We start from the raw sequence: 19192 nt of genomic DNA on the forward strand, positions 1-19192 counted from the left end.
GCCCCCTCCTCAGCAAATGCCCCCCATTCAGCACCAGCCCCACTCTGCACTTCACCCTTGACACCCCCCTCTCCCTTATAGACAATGCTGACGATGTTTCCTCTCCCGCTGACCTCAAGTCCACCCCTTCTCTCCATCTCCACCTCTGCCTGGTGCAGACCTCCCAGAGCTCTCCCCTGGGTCCTGCTATGGCCTCTGAACCCTTCTGCTTCACTCTTGTCTCCTTCCAGTCCATTCTCCACCAGGAAGCTGGAGGGACCTTTCCAAAATGCAGGCTCATTCCCCTGATTAAAGCCCTTCCACAGCTTTCTTCTGCTCTCATCAGTAACCAAACTCCTGCTGACAGTTCAAGACCTGGCCCCTGCCTTCCTCCTCCACAGCCTCACAACCTCATCTACCATCTCTCTTCCCTGTGCTCTCTGTCCTGCAGCCATGATGGCTTCTGCAGTTCCTCAGCCCTGACTCACTGCTGTGCCACAGGACCTTTGCACATCTGTTCCTCTTGCTTCCCCAGCATTTTCCCCATGCCCTCTCCAGAATCCATCCTTTTGTTCTTCGAAGGCTGCTACACAAATGTGATTTCCTTAGGGAGGCCTTCCCCCCTCGTCTCTCCCACCAGACCAGTTTCCTTGTCATACCTAGTCATGGTACTTCTCACAGTGGGTGGTTGTACATTCATTTGCCAGGTTGTCTGATTGGCTTCCGCCTCCCTCATCAGACTGTGAGCAACACGAGAGCAGGAGCCTGGTCTCCCTCTGCCCACCGTTGTACCTAACAGAGTGCCTGGTAGGCGACGGGCACTCAATAAATGTTGACTGAATGTAGCAAATGAGACATGTGTAAAGTACCTGATAGTACATAAAGTTGGCTCGTTATTGTTATTCAGGGAAGGCTTCCTGGAGGGGGTGGGGTTTGAGCAGGACCTTGAGGCCCGGGGGAGTCGGGGGTGGGCAGAGCAAAGGCGAAGCTCCTGGCTTGGAGGGCCTGGACAAGCCACACCTTTGCCTCTCGCCTCATTTCTCATTTGTAAAACGGGCTAGGGTTGGATAAAATGACAGGCGGCTCAGAGCTTTCCACGGCCCTGGCATCCTCACAGCCCTCCATCTTCTACTCAAGAGGGTTAACCGCCACAGCTGGTCTAGATCCAGCCGGGACGGCCCAGTTTTGTGTACAGACTCGTGTCCCCCTCTCCGGTCTGCAGTCCCTCAGTCGACCACCGGGCAGCGCTCGGAGACCAGCCGCGTGGCCTGCGGTCCCCGCGAAGACGCACCCGCGGCTTGTCGGGTGCCCGGGCCCGCCCCTCGCAGCCTCCCTCCCGCCCTCCCTTCCTGTCCGCGGCGTCCGGTCGGCCGCCAGCCGCCATGCAGGGCGCGCGGGCCTGGCGGTGCCGCGGCCTCTTGCTGACCCGCTCCGCGCCGGGCCTCGCCGCAAGCCGCAGGTACGCGCGGGCAAGGGGGCCGCTGCGCCTGCGGGGCCCTGGGGCCAGTCTTCCCGGCGCTGGTCCCCTGTGCCTGCCCGGCCACCTCCCCACCCCCGACCCTGTGCCTACTTCCCCGAGTCCGCTCCCTAGACCTGGCCCAGACAGTAACCCCCTCCTCCCTTCCTCCCCTCCAGCTGCAGGGCTAGCTTGCCCCAGAGACTCTGTTCTGACACCACCTCCTGGAAGCCCTCCTTGAACCCCAGTGCTGGGCCAAGAGTCCTTGTCCAAAAGCACCTTGGGCTGGCCTGTCACAGTCCTTAATGCTGCAGGGGCCTGTCATTTCTGAGACCTGCCTTACAGTGCCACTGTCCCAGGCTGAGCCCCCTGAGATCAGGGCCAGTTTCTGATTCTTTGGGGGTCATGGGGTGTCTGGCACAGGACCTGGCCCCCCAGAAGTGCCCAGTGGGTGGATGTTGAGTGAGGGAGTCCCTGATGCCGAGTTTCTTCTCATTGCCCCTCACCTGGCCCAGTCCCACACCCAGCAGCCGGCAGCCTCCCTGCCCAGATCACACCCAGGCAGGCATGCCAGAGGGATACCTTCAGCCCAGCCACCCTGGGGTGGGGCCCGGTGAGGGGAAGAGAATGGAGCCGGAAGGACCATTCCACTCACTGTGACTCCCCCTGACCTCACAGTCATCACCATTCCCACCGCCAGGTCTGAGAGGTTGGGGGAGACTAACCTGGCAGGGAGCCCCCAATGAGCCACCTTTCCTCACCCCCCGAAAAACACAAGGGGGAGCGCAAAGGCCACCGTCTCCCCCGTGGTTCAGAAAGGTGGGTTGGACTGGGAACAGGGGGTTCCAGGAGGGGTGCCAGAGGGCAGGGTGGGGTCAGGTGGGCCTCTGGGGGCGGTGTAGGGGGAGGCGGTGGAGACTCCTCACCTGACCTGCCTGCCCACGACAGGGGTAGCTCCTCCCAGGACAAGAACCGAAGCGTGACGGTCGGTAGTTTGGTGCCCATGTCGGCTGGAGGGAAGGGGAGCCGGACTAACTGCTCTTGGTCCACACCCCGGAAAGTCCCCAACCGCCTGATCAGTGAGAAGTCGCCGTACCTCCTGCAACATGCCTACAACCCTGTGGACTGGTGAGTCCCTCTCCTGATGCCCTCCCGGGGCAGCTGGACCCTCACCCCTCCTACCCCCCCACTGCCCACCCCTGCCCGGGCTAGTGAGTGATGCCCCACCCTGCCGGGCCTAGGTACCCCTGGGGGCAGGAAGCCTTCGACAAGGCCAGGAAAGAAAACAAGCCAATCTTCCTTTCAGGTACTGCGCCCACCTTCCCTGGGCTGGGTGAGGGGAGTGGTGGTGGATCAGGGAAGGGTCCCCTGGGCCTGGGGGCCTCCCAGGAATCTACAGGCCAGGGCCTCTCTGGCTCAGCCGCGGCCCTTTGGCTGGCCCCCCTCTGACCAGTCACTGGTCCCCCCTGGCCCCGTGACCCCATTCCAGTGGGGTACTCCACCTGCCACTGGTGCCACCTGATGGAGGAGGAGTCCTTCCAGAACGAGGAGATTGGCCGCCTGCTCAGTGAGGACTTCGTCAGTGTGAAGGTTGACCGGGAAGAGCGGCCCGACGTGGACAAAGCGTATATGACCTTTGTGCAGGTGCGTGGTCTTCCCTTGGAGGGGCGGTTGCCCGTGCGCGTGGGGCCGCTCCCCTCACCTTGGCCCTCTCTCCGCCAGGCCACCAGCAGTGGTGGGGGCTGGCCCATGAGTGTGTGGTTGACTCCCAGCCTCCAGCCCTTCGTGGGGGGCACCTATTTTCCCCCTGAGGATGGCTTGACCCGAGTTGGCTTCCGCACAGTGTTGATGAGGATACGGGAGCAGGTGGGTGTGCGCTGGGGAGTGGGGGGCCGGGGGGTCAAGGGTGAGGGAACAAGGGCCCCCACCCGGTGCTGACCTCCAGGTCTGCCCCTGCCTCCCATAGTGGAAACAGAACAAGAGTCCCCTGCTGAAAACCAGCCAGCGTGTCACCACAGCTCTGCTGGCCCGGTCGGAGATCAGCATGGGTGACCGCCAGCTGCCACCCTCCGCTGCCACCACGAACAGCCGCTGCTTCCAGCAACTGGATGAGAGCTACGACGAGGAGTATGGCGGCTTCGCCGAGGCCCCCAAGTTCCCCACGCCAGGTCAGTGTCCCCCGCCCCGTGACCGCTCCAGCCCCGGCCTGGCCTTCTGAAGCCTACCCTAGTAAGTGACCTCCTGACTCTCGTCTTGCTTAGCAACCTCCCACTCTCCTGTCTGGCCAGTGACCTCCTGAGCCCAGCCTGTCTGTCAGTAGCTATCTAGTGAAGCCCTGACTTGTGGTCTTAGCAGGGACCTTCTAATACTGACCTAGGTAATGATCACCTGTCCTGTGGGTTGACCTCCTGACCCTCAGCCTGTCCAGAGAGACTGCCTGTTGCGTGAACCCCTAAGCCTAGCCTGGCCAAAGTCCTGATCACCCAGAGCTCGGCCCCTTTGTCCTCCCCGGTCTCTCACCGCTTGCTCTCGGTGTCTGCAGTGATCCTGAGCTTCCTGTTCTCCTACTGGCTCAGCCATCGGCTAACTCAGGATGGCGCTCGGGCCCAGCAGATGGCCTTGCACACCCTGAAGATGATGGCCAACGGGGGCATCCGAGACCATGTGGGGCAGGTGAGGGGGGGCTGGGCATTCCCTGGAGGGGGCAGCGGGCGGCAGCGGGGTGGGGACAGCAGCTGGGACCGGCCTCCAGCCCCACGCTCCTCCTGGCACAGGGCTTCCACCGCTACTCCACGGACCGCCAGTGGCACGTCCCCCACTTTGAGAAGATGCTGTACGATCAGGCACAGCTCACGGTGGCCTATTCACAGGCCTTCCAGGTGACCCCTGATCCCAGCCCAGAGCAGAGACCCAGCCTGTCCTCCTAACGCCTGGCTGCCCCTTTGCAGGGCTTTCCTGGTGACTTGAGGCTCTCCCTTAACCTCACGCCTAATTCCCTCTCATGTGCCCACTACCCAGCTTCCCTCCCTCCCTTCCTGGGAGAACGCTGACTGCCCCTTGTACCTAGTTCCCTCTGCTTACAGCCTCCTTCCTTCCCATCAGATCTCTGGCGATGAGTTCTACTCTGAAGTTGCCAAAGGCATCCTGCAGTACGTGGCTAGGAACCTGAGTCACCGGGTGTGTGTCCGCTAAGGCAGGCGGGTCTGGCTGCGGGAGGGCTCGGGGCCTCCACTGGCTGCCCTGAAGGCTGGGGCCAGCCAAGTCTCCCCTCCCCACAGTCTGGAGGCTTCTACAGTGCAGAGGACGGGGACTCGCCCCCGGAGCGGGGCATGAGGCCCAAAGAGGGTGCCTTCTACGTGTGGACAGCCAAAGAGGTCCAGCAGCTCCTCCCTGAGCCCGTGCTGGGCACCACCGAGCCTCTGACCTCGGGCCAGCTCCTCATGAAGCACTATGGGCTCACGGAGGCCGGCAACGTCAGCCCCGGTCAGGTGAGGACAGCTGGGTCACGGGAGGGGTCCTGGAGCCAGACAGGCAAGTGGACTCCTTCGGACAAGGGCTGTTTTCCTCAGGACCCAAAGGGGGAGCTGCAGGGCCAGAGCGTGCTGACCGTCCGGTATTCACTGGAGCTGACTGCTGCCCGCTTTGGCCTGGAAGTGGAGGCCGTACGGACCTTACTCAGCTCAGGCCTCGAGAAGCTTTTCCAGGCCCGGAAACATCGGCCGAAGCCGCACCTGGACAGCAAGATGTTGGCGGCCTGGAACGGTGGGGTGGCTGTCTGAGGCCTGATCCGTTTATAGAATTGCCCTTCATAAGGGCCCTTATGTATGACAGGCACCTGCTAAACAGTAATTCTTCCTCTATCAGGTTCATTGTCCTTAATTTACAGATGAGCAAACTGAGAGTTACGGTAATCAAGATTTACGGTAATCCACCCGAGGTCCCACACAGGGACAGGAGCCCAGCTCTGCCTGGCGCTGGAGCTCAGACTCTTACCCGCTTACCCTATTGCTCCAGAGAGGTGTCAGAGCTTGGGGGGTTGGAATGGACATACTGGGAGGGCCCCAGCCGGCGTCACAACCACTCGTGTCTCCTACCTCCAGGATTGATGGTGTCTGGCTTTGCCGTGACCGGGGCTGTCCTGGGCCAGGAGAGGCTGATCAACTACGCCATCAGTGGTGCCAAGTTCCTGAAGCGGCACATGTTTGACGTGGCCAGTGGCCGCCTAATGCGGACCTGCTATGCAGGCTCTGGGGGGACCGTGGAGCACAGGTGGGGGGCCGGACAGTCCAGGAAGGCTTGCCTCCTTGGGCATCCCATGCTTTTCTCTCTTCCCCTCTTCTCTTCTCCGGGTGGGCACTAGTCCTGGCTCTGCTTTCTGCCCGCTATGAGCTCTTAATCTCCCTGGGACCATTTGCTCATCTGGGAAATGGGCTAACGGGGCCTACCCAAGAGCTAGATTTTGAGGGTTAAACAAAAGCACGTGATAAGGGCCTCCTCTGTGAAAGCTCCTCTCTCCCTGTCCTGTCTCCTCCCCAATGCCTGTCCCCCCAGCAACCCGCCCTGCTGGGGCTTCCTGGAGGACTACGCCTTCGTGGTGCGGGGCCTGCTGGACTTGTACGAGGCTTCACAGGAGAGCGCGTGGCTCGAGTGGGCTCTGCGGCTGCAGGACACGCAGGACAGGCTCTTCTGGGACTCCCAGGGTGGCGGCTACTTCTGCAGTGAGGCTGAGCTGGGGGCTGGCCTGCCCCTGCGTCTGAAGGACGGTCAGTGAGGATGTGGAGCTGGCCCGGGGTCCTGGACCCAACCGGGGCTTGGTTTTTCCTGGGGGAGGCATAAGTGCAGTGTGGTGGTGAAGGGCCGGCATGGGCAGGGGCCAGGCCCTCCTGGGCTCACAGCTTTACCACTCATTAACCGAGTGACATTGGGCTGGTCTCGTTGCATTTCAGAGCCTCAGATTCTTTTTTTTTTTTTTAAACGAATCAATTAATTAATTAATTTTTGGTTGCGTTGGGTCTTCGTTGCTGCGTGCGGGCTTTCTCTAGTTGGGGCGAGCAGGGGCTACTCTTTGTTGTGGCGCGTGGGCTTCTCACTGCGGTGGCTTCTCTTGCTGCGGAGCATGGGCTCTAGGCACATGAGCTTCAGTAGCTGTGGCTCGCAGGCTCTAGAGCACAGGCTCAGTAGTTGTGGTGCACGGGCTTAGTTGCTCCGCGGCATGTGGGATCTTCCCGGACCAGGGCTCAACCCTGTGTCTCCTGCATTGGCAGGCGGATGCTTTAACCACTGCGCCACCAGGGAAGTCCCCTCAGATTCTTAATATGCAAAATGGAGCTATGTTGGCAATTCCCTTACATGGTTGACATGAAGATTGATGTAGCTATTCTGTGAGCATGCTTCGTGGCAGTGTGGCATGCCTAGATAGATTGAACAAGGCCAGCTTCATCCCTGCCCTCATAAAGCTTACTGTTCAGTAAGGGAGACAACTAACAGACGGTAACATTTAAAGCAAAAACACACACACAAATACATAGCTAAAACTGTGAGTGCCTTGGAGAAGTAGGAGCTGCCCACCAGGTACCCTGTTCCTGACTTTTCTCAGTGGCATTTAGCATCACCTGATGCCTCTGGTCTGTTAATGGTCTCCCCCCACTCAAATGTAAGTGTCTTGGAGGCAGGATGTTGTCACTGCTTTATCCCCAGGATCTAGCGCAGGCCTGGTACATAATTAGGTGCTCAATAAACAGTAGCTGAATGACTGAAAGGGCCCTGAGAGAACAACGGTGGGGCCCAGCTGAGCCGGGGAGTCATTTAACCAAGGGCTGGAGGGCAAGATGGGGCCGTGTGATCCTGGAGGAGCAGGAGAGGGATTTCAGGTGGAGGGAACAGCCTGTGAGAGGCTCTGAGTGGGCAGCCTGTGCCCTGGAGGACAGGGCGGGCAGAGGTCAGCGTGTGAGGGGAGGATGCCCAGGTGGGGCTGGATCCCTGCAGGGTCTTGTAGGTGTGGCAAGGAGTGGAAGGCTCTGGTGAGTTTTGAGTGGGTTGTGATTTGCTCTAGTTTGGGTTTAAGACTATTACTCGGACCGACGGTGGAGAAGGGAATGGGGGCAGGGGAAACAGGGCGGTCAGGTATGAAGCCGTTAGTGGCGTTGGTCCAGGCAAGCATCAGCAAAGGCCCAGACGAGGTAGAAGTACGAGATGGGAGAAATGGTCAGGTTGGATCTATTCTGGTCACAGACCCTGCAGGTTCACGATGGATTAAAAGTGGGAGGTGAGGGAGACGGAGGGAGGGGTAGCGATGGAGGTATCAGCAGGGAGATCGGGGAGCCTGGGAGCCAACAGCTCAGCCTGGAGCAGGTGGAGTTGAGGATGCGTGTGAGCGCGCAAAGGGTCAGTAACTGCTGGGGTCAGCATTACACTCTCAGACCTGGGGCGTGAGCCGGCAGGCAGGGACTCCTCTACCCCATCCCTCCAGCTGCCCTGGCCACAGTCCTGGAGCAGGGTCCTGGGACTCGATGACCCTCCCTCTCAGCGCTTGCCCCCCATGCACCCTGCAGACCAGGATGGTGCGGAGCCCAGCGCCAACTCCGTGTCGGCCCATAACCTGCTTCGGCTGCACGGCTTCACGGGCCACAAGGACTGGATGCACAAGTGTGTGTGCCTATTGGCCGCCTTCTCTGAGCGCATGCGCCGTGTCCCCGTGGCGTTGCCTGAGATGGTCCGCGCCCTCTCAGCCCACCAGCAGACCCTCAAGCAGGTGGGGCACTTGGGCAGGGACCCTGGGTGGGAGGGGAGCTGGGGCTGCAATAGAGACATGGAGTGGAGTCCTAGGGGCTGTCCCCAGAGCTCAGGTCCATGAATGTGTGGCCCTGTGTGAGTGTGTGTATAGGTGTCTCTGAGGGAATGTCTGTAAGGCTGCTCAGTGCAGATGGGGGAGTCTGTGTGAGTGTGTGTCTGAAGCAGACCTCCGGCACGGACAGGTGCCTGTGTGAGGGCCTGTGGCTGGGGCTGTCAGAGGAAGGGGTTAACTATGGGTCCCTGTGGCTGCTGACGTGTTTCTCTGAGGCTTCTGTGTGCCTCTGTGATTCTCTGTGTGTCGGTGTATTTGGGTCAGCGGTACAGTGCGTGCAGACATATGCTTGTCTGTGTGTAAGTCTCTATGTGTGTTACTGCTGTGCGTGTGCCTCTGGTGTGTATGACTCTGGAGTGGAGGTCTGTGACTGTGTGCCTGGCTTTCTGAGTGTGCGCTGGTGTGAGTGAGTGTGTGTGCCCCGTGTTCAGGCTAGCCTGCTTATATTTGCATGTTTGTCTATATATCTCTGCCTCGTGTGTGTGTGTGTGTGTGTGTGCGTGCGTGCGTGTTCTCACCTGCTGAGCAGTGAATCCGATGCGGCCTCCTGGCAGCTGGTCTGGGGGGTGCTGAGCTGAGTCCCCATTTCTTCTTAGGCATATAGGGTGGCTGGCAGGAGGATGGGGAAGCCCCGGCAGGTCTGGGTCCAGCCCCTCTGCACCTGTCACTGGAGTTACCTTTCTGTTCTGGCCAGATCGTGATCTGTGGAGACCCCCAGGCCAAGGACACCAAGGCTCTGTTGCAGTGTGTCCACTCCATCTACATCCCTAACAAGGTTTGGTCTGTGAGCCTGGCCCCACCCTCTTCCTCCCCTGCCAGGGCCCCCTCCCCTCCTCAGCTCCCCAGTATCTCCGGCTCCTTTGAAGGCCTGGGGAGAAGACACCCACTAGTGGGCCCTGCCGCTGTCCCAGTGCCCCCAGGTGACCCTCTCTGCCACTCTCCCAGGTGCTGATTCTGGCCGATGGGGACCCCTCGAGCTTCCTGTGCCGCCAGCTGCCCTTCCTGAGTACCCTGCGACGGCTAGAAGACCAGGCCACTGCCTACGTGTGTGAGAACCAGGCCTGCTCGATACCCATCACCGAGCCCTGTGAACTACGGAAACTGCTACATCAGTGACTGCCTCCCCCACCTCGGGCTGGGGCGGAAGGTGGAGCTTCCCAGCCGGCCAGAGACTCAGGCCCTGCAGGGCCCCGCAGAGCCTGCGGCCACCCCTGAGCACACTGTCACCAGGTGACCTCGGCCGTCCTCGCTGCCCCACCATGGGCACCCACTTACCCTGGAATAAACCTAACAGCGTCCTGCGGGAACCTCAGGGCCTCAGCCTTGCTTATAAGAGAGGGACCTCGGGCTCCAGCATGGGAACCAGCAGCCCAGGTCCCCTTTTCTGGGAGCCCCTAGCTGCCCCCTCTGCTTCCTTGGATTCCTTTTTCACCTTCAAAGGTCACCAGGCTGACTCTGCCCCGCTCTATGGTCATTGCAACCTGAGTGAAGCTGGGGTCAGGGGACCAGTAATGACCACCAGTGGTGTGGGTGTGTACTTGCACGGGAGGGGAAAGGCCAATCCTTGCCCTCAGGCAGGGTTAAGAAAGGGGCCTGCCCTCCCTTCCCATTGTCTCCTCCAGTTTTAAGCTGGGGAAGAGGCAGGGGGATGCTTCATATAAGGTTTTATTTTTCATGGAATTTGCATATGTTCTGGTCCATTATGGGAGCTGCTCTTATCAGGACCTAGGACATTTCTTTTGGGGTATCCGTCCAGCTCCCAGCCTTCCTGCAGGAGGTCATATGGTCCATCCGCCTGCCTTCACTTAAGTCCCGGGAAAGAGTTTTCTTTCATTTGCAGCATCTGTTGGGGTGGAAGTCCTTCTCCAAACCTGAGTCCTTCCTGCTTTAGGGAAAGCTTCTGCCTTCCTGTGATCTCCTCCTGTTCCCTCAATGTTGGGAGATACTCACAAGCCCCATCCTTGGCACCCAACATCTTCATAGGCCCTGGAACCCCCATCTAGTTTTCACCAGGGGGAGGGGACTGGGAAGCATGCTTTGGGAAGGGCAAGTGTAGGATAATGGGGCTGACCCCCAACCCTGGGCCCTTTGGGGGTCTGATGAGCCTAGGCACCCTTGTAGCCCCAGAGCCAAGCAGTAGAGAGAGCCAGAAGAGGCCGCTAGAGATGAGATCTGCACGGGGCCACTGCTTGTGGGGACATCAACAGTGGGGAGGAGCCGGGCTGGAAGGAGCTGGGAGACTGGACTGAATCACTCCAAGGTCTGCTCAGGACCACAGCCACCCCCTGCATACTGTCAATCATAGCCACATACGGTCAATGGGACCCGGGTCTGGGCAGCTGGGCCCTTGGTGCAAGCCACCGGCCCATCTGGGGAGGATTAGGGCTCCAGCCAGCAAGGTCAGCTGTCCCCTTGCTGGCTGGACTCTGTTCAGCCTGGCCAGGAAGTCTGGGGGCTGGGCAAGCAGAGCCTGATCTGGTGGGCAGTAAGGAGGGAGGGTGCAGCATGGTGAAGCACAGGTGGGCCTTTTTGGCAGCCCCAGCCCTGGCTTCGGAAGGGTCTAGGCAGTTTGCAAAGCCCTCTTGTCCATTGACCCTCATGAATGAGGTGGCAAGGCAGGTACCTTTGGCCTCATATGGATAGATAGATGTTCAAGGCTCAGAGAGGGTAAGAGCCTGGCCTGAAACCGTTCAACATATCTCATTCATTCTGGGGTCTTCAGCGTGCAGTAAAGACCACTAAGCCTTCCTCTTCCCCCAGGAGGTCCAGCTGTGAAGGAGGGTGCGTTTGGTGTTTTCTGCCCCTCCATCCCATCTTCCTTCTGCTCTGTGTCTCCCCTTTTCCTTCCCCTGGTATCAGGCATGCGCCTGACAATGGTATTTAGTAAATGGGTTCAGAGGAAGGAGTTAGGGCCTTAAAGGGTTAGTTCTCTCGGGAGTGCTTGCATTTTCTAAAGAGGGCAGGGCTGAGTGTAAGTCTTGCTCAGATGTGGGGTTTTAAGTCTTCAGCCTGTCCTCTCCTTTGCTGGTCCCTCTTGTTCTGCTGGTAGGACTGTCCTGGAGGAACTGTGGGCCAGGGCCATTGGAGACAGGGCCTCATAGTTTGGGCAGTCACTTAAGTAATTTCATCACCTCCTGGAGCCTCAGTTTCCTTATCTAAAAAATACCACCCAACTCCCAGCTCCCACCCAGCCACCAACTCCCAAGGCTGTGAGTTGACTAAGTAGGACAGCGTATCATTGCTGAGCAGAGAGCATCACCTATGGGAAGATTCTCTTAGTTCCTGAGGGAGCCGTCCTGGCTGTGAGGGAGGTGTGAATGGGAGTGGGCTGGAGGGGCTGGTGGAGCAGGACCTATATGGGTGTTCTCCCCTAAAATCAGAGGAGATCTTAGACAACTCTTAGACCAGCTGCGGCCCAAAGAAAGGAATTTCTTATCCCTCCCATTCCCCCTGTCTGCCTGAGGTTAGTTATTCATCTAACAGAGATTTATTAAGCACCTACTGTGTGCCAAACTGGTGAGCAAAATGGACATAGCCTCTGCCCTCAGAGAATACAGAGCCTAGAGGGGAAGAGAACCATTTCCTACAAATACAGACATAAGCCCGGGCTGGGCCAAGTGCTCTGAGGTTATGGACTCTGGTCTGATCTAGTACTGTGTCCTCAGCACCTTGGCACTTAGTAGGCACTGTGATACTTGCTCAAAGGAGGCCGCCCTGAGGAGCTGATGTCAGAGCTGAGACTTGGAGGGTGGGAGTTAAAGATGGTTTCATGGCTCCCTTTGCCTTCTTCGTGGGTCCTGTCTCCCTCCTTACCTCCTCCACTCAGGCCAACGGTGAGCATCTCTGACAGGGATATCAGAATCTCCTGGTGTCCCGCACAGGGGTCAAGGTGCCTTAGGTGGCCCTGAGCACTGGGATGATTTGCTCAGATGGTGCATGTATCTGCCCCCCTTTTTGCGTATATTCTAGAACTGGGTTCAGCCCAGAGATGGGGGTTGGGGTTAGGGGGTGGTCTGGATGGTGGAGGAAGGTGTGGGGCCTGCTGACCATCAGGAAACCTGACCCTTGGGCTGGGCAAGCCTCTCTGGCCTCATTTTCCCCTCTGTTAAGAGGGAATGATTGGAGTCATTACCTACAGTGCCAGCCGTGGGGCCTCTTGATCCTGTCTAGGAAGGGCAGGCCACTAGGCAGACTGCGGACCAGCGAGAGGGAAGGTGTCAGACACGAGGGCAAACCATAAATAGGCCCCTCTCCCAGAAGACCACTGAAAGTTCAAGACTGGCGCGGGCACACGCGGAATGAGGGCAGAGACTCCCGCCAGGAGAGAAAGGCACTTAAGGGAACTGCTCATTAGCATGAAATGCAAATGAGTCCGGCCTCATTTGCACAACTCGGCGCAGGATTTGGCGAAAGGGCAACCTAGGAGGCAGAAACCGCTCTGCCCTCCCTACTGCACTCCCCGCAACCCGCCCGGGAGGGGGCTGAGACACGCACCCCGCTCGGCGGGAGCCGTGGGTGGCGCAGCCCTAGGGGAGCAAAAAACGCCGGGGAGTCGGGGGTGGGGGTGGGGGGATGGCGGGTGTAGGAGGTCATCCGGTCCATCCCTCTGCCTCTCCTCAGTGGCGTAAGTGGCCCCGAAGTCTCAGGAGAGGGAACTGACTTCCTTGGTTCCGCTGTGTCTACCTCCCGCAGAGGTGGGGATGCCTCCCCGCCGCACTTCACCCCAGCGCCCAGAACCCCGCTCCCGGGTACCCACAGCCTTTAGGGGTAGAGCTGGCGGCAAGAGGGAGCTGGGGCGCAGAGATCCCGGGGACTCAGGAAGGAGAGGCGGGAGGAGGGCCGGGGTCCACGTGCGTGCGCGCGCGTGGGTAGCAGCAGACCATCGAGGACCAGCTCCTGGTAGGGTGGAGATGTGCAAGGAGAGTAGCTCCGCCAATCTCCTGTCCTGCGGACAGCCTCCCCATGAGCTATTTTGGAACTCGGGAATGAGAAACTGAGGCACGGAGTGGGGGCTTGGTGGAACTTTGCAGGTTCAGAGTCGGCAAAGCCCAGATCTATGCTTCTACCTCCTCCCACACACTCGAGACCCTGGCAGGTCCCCTCGCAGGAACATCCCTCTGCTCCGCAGCTGCTGTTGGAGATCCGGGCTCTGGGTCCGGCGTGACCTGCCTGGGGCCACGTGTTCAAGCACGAAGCCCTCTCCTGAAGCTCAGGAGTGTCAACATGAGATCAGGGTCAGAGGGTTAGTGTTAGGAGATTAGGGTCAAAGCCGCAGAAATGGACCTGGGAGGAGCAACAACAAGCTCAAGAGGTTGGTGGAGGCCACGCCCAGACCTTGATGCCTCAGCCTTCCCTGGGCTCCGCCCGTTTTCCTAAGACCAGCCTCCTCCAGCCTGAAGGCCTACCCCCGGGACTTCCCGCTCCGCTCGCCCCTTCCTCAGTCCCGCTCCCAGGCCAAACTCCAGGGTGGGATATTAATCGGTTAGAGACCCAGGATTTCGCTCTAGGACCCTGGTCACACCCCTCACACCGGGCTGTCTGCCTTCCTTCTGCACCGGGCCCGCCCAGAGCTGAGCCCCGCCCTCCGGCTGCGGTCCAATTCTGGGGTCTTGGACAAAGGATGCCCGGGGGCCGGCGGCGCTATCCCAGGACCCCGCGCCAAATACTCTGATTCCCTGGGGCTCCCTCCAGAGGAGTCCCAGAGCCCCCACTGGCCAATAAGAAAGTGGGTTCGGTCTGGGTAGCCGTCTAATTGGATCCAGTCTTCGGGAGCGGACACCAGGGCCAAGGGGAGGGGAGAGGGGCGGTCCCGGGCTTTGGGGTGGGAACCGGATTCCAGCTGTGGCTCTCTCCACGGTGCCCCCGCCCGCACTGCCACGGCAGCCGGCCAATGGGAGTGCGGCTCGGGGCCGGCGGCGCGCGGCGATTGGCTGCGAGCCTGGCTGGGGAGAGGCGGGGCCGAGGCTTGAAGTTGGAGTGAGGGATCCAGCTGTGGTGTGCGCCGGGCTCCTCGCCGCCGCTTTCGCTTGCTCGCTCCGCGTCTCGGCCGGAGGAGGCGGCAGTGGTGCCGGCGACAGCTACGGCAGCGGCAGCCACCGCGGCGGCTGCGGCGGCGGCATCTCCGCCTCCACCCCTGCCCGGGACGGCCCCCCACCACCTCCCCGCCCCTCCTGGACCGTGAGCCCGCCGCCGGGTGGAGAAGGGAGCCGCCCCCCACCCCCTCCAAACCCACCCCCAAAGAGATTCCTCCTCCCCTCCCCCGCCGCCGCTGGCGCGGAGCCGGGACGATGCTGACCCCTTAGATCCTGCTCCAGCTGCGCCGCGGGAAGAGGGGGCGCCCCTCCCCGGCCCCCCTCACCCTCCACCCCCCTTTCGCTCTCCCCCTTTTGGGGCCGCTTCGCCGAAGGTAGTGCCGAATCTGGCGACCGGAGCCTGGGCGCGAAGCGAAGAAGCCGGAACAAAGTGAGGGGGAGCCGGCCCGGGGGGGCCCAGAAGCCCTGGGGAAGCGGGACTCGCGCCGGGCGGGGCTTCCCTGCGACCCGGCGCCCCGCGGGCAGCATGCCCCTGCGGGCAGGGGGAGCTGGGCTGAACTGGCCCCCCCGGGGGCTCAGCCTGCGCCCTAGAGCTCCCCAGATGCGCCCCCGCCGGGGCCCCCCGGTTGCGTGAGGACACCTTCTCTGAGGGGCGCCCCTTGCCCCTCTCGAAACCGCCCGGGGCCCCAGCTGGCCAGAGGATGGACGAGGAGGAGGATGGAGCGGGCGCCGAGGAGTCAGGACAGCCCCGGGGCTTCATGCAGCTCAACGACCTGTCGGGGGCCGTGGGCCGGCCAGGGCCGGGGTCGGCGGAAAAGGACCCGGGCAGCGTGGACTCCGAGGCGGAGGGGCTGCCGTACCCTGCACTGGCCCCGGTGGTTTTCTTCTACTTGAGCCAGGACAGCCGCCCGCGGAGCTGGTGTCTCCGCACGGTCTGTAACCCATATCCTCCGGGGCACGACTGCCGGGCTGGGGGGCCGCAGGGGGGCGGGCCGCGCCGCCTGAGGGGACCAAAAGCCAGGTGAGTCGGAGAAGTGAGCCTGGAAGGTGGGCAGATGAGAGGGGGGCTGCAAAGGAGGGTAGGGGGCTTCGGAGTAGGAGCGGAGACAGGAGCAGGTTTGGCTGATACCCCAGGCGAGCCCCACCTCGGTACCCACACCTCAGTCCTCCTTGGGGTGTTGGGATCCAGGCCAGGGAAAGAGAGGAGACGCGCCCCACTGGTGTGCAGCTGGATGCTCTCCAGATGTGGGCAGGGGAGGGTCGTCATCCTCCAGATGTGGGGAGCTTCGGGAGCCTGGGAGCTCTATTCCGCCCGCCGCCGGTTAGCGAGCTGGGTTTGGTTTCCGAGTTTGGGGGGTGGGGTGGGGAGGAAGCTGCGGGGACGGGGGAGGGGGGGGACCGCAATCTCCTGGGTTTCCCTCCTGCCCCAGCTCCAAAGTTTGCGGTGGATTCTAGGGTCTGATTCCCCCACCCCACCCCACCGGCACCCGCCCCGACCTGGTCCTTGAGGCTGACGTTTTTACTGCCCCTGAGGGAGATGTTGGGGGGCGGGGACCAGGTCCTAACCCCCCCCACCCCCACCCCGCGGCTTGGAGGCACAATGAGGAGATTCCGGCGGCGGCTGATGTCAGGGGTGCAGAATGAGAAAAAGATGTGATGGAGGAAAGCCGTCTGCCCCCAGAGCCGGGGTAGAGACCCTTTCAGTAGGTTCCCAATGCTTAGAGTGCCTCCGTTTCCCCCAGTTCTTTATTCAATGCGGGGTGCTTAAGGTTGGGTTGGGGAGTTTTGTACCACATTTTTTCTTGTGGAGGGAAAGGCTGGCAGGAGCTTTGGCAAGTGGGGGATGGGATTAAGCCGGTCCAAGCTACCCATTCCCTTTCTATGGCAATGCTCCCGCCTGATTACAGAGCAGGTATGGGAGACCGCAGCCTTCCAAGAAAGTATTGGGGGGACAGTGAGACTCTGAGCCGGTTCACTGGGGAAGACTCGGGTCCAGCACCCCATGTGTACTCCTTGGATAGGTTTGTGGAATGCAAGCCCCACATCCCAGGGAGATAGATTTAGCACTGCCCTCTATCCTCTGCCCCGTCATGAATTGCATGGGAGACCCCATCCCCCTCATCCCCACGGCCTCTCCCCCTTAGCCCCTAGCACAAAGCACTGCTTGACTAATGCCTAGCTCCAGGCTGCGTTAGGTCCCGCCACTGCCAGAAGGGAAGGGGCTACGCTGCCATCCCTGGTCTTGACAGCTTCTCCTGGCACTTTCCTCCCAGCTCAGAGGCTCTTTTGGACTCAGGGTGGGAGATGTCGGGTCTCCCTTGTAACCCCTAAGAGCCCAACCGGGACTCTGCTTTGGGGAAGGTGGGGGGAGCTTGGCACCGCCCTCACTCTCTGCAGCTCTGCTGCCTCTAGTGCGCAAAGCAGGGATGTGAGCTTGGGTCCCCCCCAACCCCCATCCTCTACACCCTGTGGGTCTTTAGGAAGCTCCCCTCGTCGCACGCTGTCTCCATCCCCCGCCCTTCCTTTCTCTCTGAGCTGCAGAGATAGAGGGCTGCCTCCAAGGTGTGTGGACCGGCTGAGCTGGAACATCTCGCCCCCCCCATCCCCCCCCACCCCCCCACCCCCTCGGTAACCCCAGGCCACTTTCTCAGGGGTAGAGATGGGGAACAAATGTCTCTGAAAAGAACAGGCTCAGGGCATCCCTCCTCTCTGCGGCTAATCACCCACCCTCTCCATGAATGTTAAAAAGCACCAGACCTGTCCCCTCCTTCTCAGGAGCCCCCCAGGGGTGTGTGTTTGTGGTGGTGGGGGACTGCGTGTAGAGAAACCTCCTCTCTCTTTTCCCTCCAAAACAACAGAGACCTCTTGGCTAGCATCTCCCCACCTGCTCTATCTTCAGGTGCTAGTGGATGGTTTGGGGTCAGATTCCTTCCTTGAGGTGTTCTGGCGGGGGGGCAATTGGAGAGGGCTGGAATGACAGAAGAGAGGTGGAGGCCCAGTGCTCATCTTGGGAGTGGGGGAGCAGGCTTACCTCTAGGCTGGTGGGAGTCTGGGGTAAGGGGCCTTAGCATCACTGGGTCTGGACAGCCCGCTGAGCCTGGATTGGCTGAGGATGGGTGGAGAACAATTTCTTGGCAACGGGGCTGCCTCAGATGCGCCCTCACCACTCTCATCACACCCATGTATCAAGGGGAACCTATGTTTTTCACCGCCGGAGGGGTTCTGGACTGACTCTTGGACCTCAGTCTTTCCCTCTCTCTTTTTGGTATCTGCGAGGCTTCCCCTGGCTGCACCTCTGGGCCTGAGGGACGTGAGGACACCTCCCCTCAACTAACTGAAGCTAGTTAGGCTCTTCTTGGCGTGCTTCTCGGCCCCTTCCTCTCTTAGCCTCTTTAAGAAACCAGGTTTCCTAGAGAGGAGATCTAGACCCAGGTGGGAAGTGGTGTGTGAGTGTGTGTGTGTGTGTGTGTGTGTGTGTGTGTGTTGGTGTGTGTGTGTGTGTGTGTGTGTGTGTGTGTGTTGGGGAGGGAGGGATGGCAGCAAAAGGAAGGAGGGGCTCGGAAGTGGTACTGGGGAGACTGGGGGTTCATGGTCAGAGTCAGAAAGGCCCCTCCTCCCAGGCTATAGGGGAGGGAGTGTGTTGGACTTTGCAGTATGTGTTTCTTCAAGTGTGAGGGAGTGCGTTTCCCCTCCCGGGAAGGAGATCCTGAGCGTTCCCTCCCGTGCTGTTGTGTCACATCTGGAAGTTTGTGTAGGAGTTTCTCCAAGCTCCGAGCCCAGCACAGCTTTTTCTCATTTGGAAATCACAGGCTGGCATTTGGGATGCCGAGAGGGGGAGTGGGAAGGGGGCCAGAGGGGGAGAAGGGAGCCTGCCAGGAGTGGGGGGAGGAGAAGGGGAGGCCTGAACAGCAGGAGCCCTAATGGCTTCCAGAAGTGATTGTGAGTGTGTGATCACTGTGTGTTTCTGAGAGAGTGTGCGTCTGGAGGGGAGGGGGCACCCGGACTCCGGAGCGTTCCTCGCCACTGTCCCAGTGTCCCAAGTTCCCCTGTCTCTCTTACCTAGGGAGAGATCTCCATTTTGGTCCTCAGAGGAAATGGAAGGGGGGTGTTCTTCCTGTCTCCTCACCAATTCCCTCCTCTCATTTTCAAACCCAAGGCTCTCCAGAGGGAGTTCTGGGGAGAAGGGCTGCGGCTGGAGAGCTGAACTGGGCTGAGGGAGCCAGAACACCTCCTGGCACTCTTTCTGTCCAGGCCCACCTTCCTTCTCGGCCACATACACACTCTGCTCCACCGAACTGTCAGGGGACTCCCCGTCCTGGAGAGTGCCAGTTGGAGCCATTCCTGGGATTACCCCCACCGCACAGCCCCCCTTCACCCCTTGCCTCTGCTCCCGCCCCAGCTCTCACCCCGCCCTGCCTGCCTCAGCCAGGATGGCGACAGACACAACTGCTCACACACGCAGACACACACACACACACACACACACACACACACACACACACACACAGAGTCACAGACGTTTGAATCAGCTTTCTGGCCTATTTCCCCTCCCAAAGATTCCAGCTCTCCAGTGTCTCTGTGTCTCTCGTCTCTGTCTCTGGGTGGGGCTGGCTGCCTTTCTTCGGGCTGCAGTTTTCAGTTCAGCTGGAAGCCTCCCTCCCCACACACCCACACTCTGGAGCGGTCTGCAGCGGGCAGACCACCGGGAAACAGGATTGTGGGAGTTGGGGGGGGGGGCGGGTGCTCAGCTGGGGGAATCCCCTTTTCAGCCTTCCTAGCAGGAGCCCCCTCCTGAGCCCCTAGATCTCACCCCACTCTGGGGAATGCTGAATCCCATAAACACCAGCCTCTCCGGGGGTGAATGAGGCAAGCACCCCACCT

The 19192-nt window shown here is 60.4% G+C and overlaps 2 protein-coding genes across 19 annotated transcripts in view; both read left to right on the plus strand.

The window, feature by feature from the left end:
- The first annotated feature begins 1324 nt into the window (after window positions 1–1324).
- On the plus strand, window positions 1325–9804 carry SPATA20 (spermatogenesis associated 20). 3 transcript variants are annotated; one of them, XM_060290934.2, is made up of 17 exons: window positions 1325–1438; window positions 2136–2254; window positions 2384–2563; window positions 2677–2741; window positions 2925–3079; window positions 3158–3301; window positions 3402–3603; window positions 3978–4108; window positions 4210–4314; window positions 4538–4612; window positions 4714–4923; window positions 5005–5197; window positions 5536–5704; window positions 5987–6198; window positions 7987–8186; window positions 8974–9054; window positions 9225–9803. In XM_060290934.2, exons 2-17 carry the CDS (start codon window positions 2178–2180, stop codon window positions 9393–9395), a joined length of 2370 nt encoding a protein of 789 aa, XP_060146917.1. In that variant the 5' UTR covers window positions 1325–1438; window positions 2136–2177; the 3' UTR covers window positions 9396–9803. The 3 variants fall into 3 exon arrangements, with proteins under 3 accessions (XP_060146917.1, XP_060146916.1, XP_060146915.1); XM_060290932.2 differs by having other exon boundaries at window positions 1347–1438; window positions 2114–2254; XM_060290933.2 differs by lacking the exon at window positions 2136–2254 and having other exon boundaries at window positions 1326–1438; window positions 9225–9804.
- A 4468-nt stretch (window positions 9805–14272) lies between these two features.
- The window catches only part of CACNA1G (calcium voltage-gated channel subunit alpha1 G), a 62845-nt gene continuing 57925 nt past the window's right edge, over window positions 14273–19192 (plus strand). For all 16 annotated transcript variants that reach the window (XM_060291267.1, XM_060291273.1, XM_060291266.1 and 13 more), the window contains exon 1: window positions 14273–15253. In XM_060291267.1, coding sequence (XP_060147250.1) covers window positions 15013–15253 — 241 coding nt within the window. In that variant the 5' untranslated portion in view covers window positions 14273–15012. The remainder of the gene's footprint in view (window positions 15254–19192) is intronic.

Source organism: Globicephala melas, chromosome 20, assembly GCF_963455315.2.
Source record: "Globicephala melas chromosome 20, mGloMel1.2, whole genome shotgun sequence".
Lineage (NCBI taxonomy): Eukaryota > Metazoa > Chordata > Mammalia > Artiodactyla > Delphinidae > Globicephala > Globicephala melas.

Bases quoted from the DNA above. Each gene is read 5' to 3' on its own strand.
- SPATA20 (XM_060290934.2), top strand. From the start codon at position 2,178: ATGAGCCACCTTTCCTCACCCCCCGAAAAACACAAGGGGGAGCGCAAA. The intron at 2,255-2,383 runs GTGGGTTGGACT...TGCCCACGACAG, and splicing joins CTCCCCCGTGGTTCAGAAAG to GGGTAGCTCCTCCCAGGACA. The intron at 6,199-7,986 runs GTCAGTGAGGAT...TGCACCCTGCAG, and splicing joins GCCCCTGCGTCTGAAGGACG to ACCAGGATGGTGCGGAGCCC.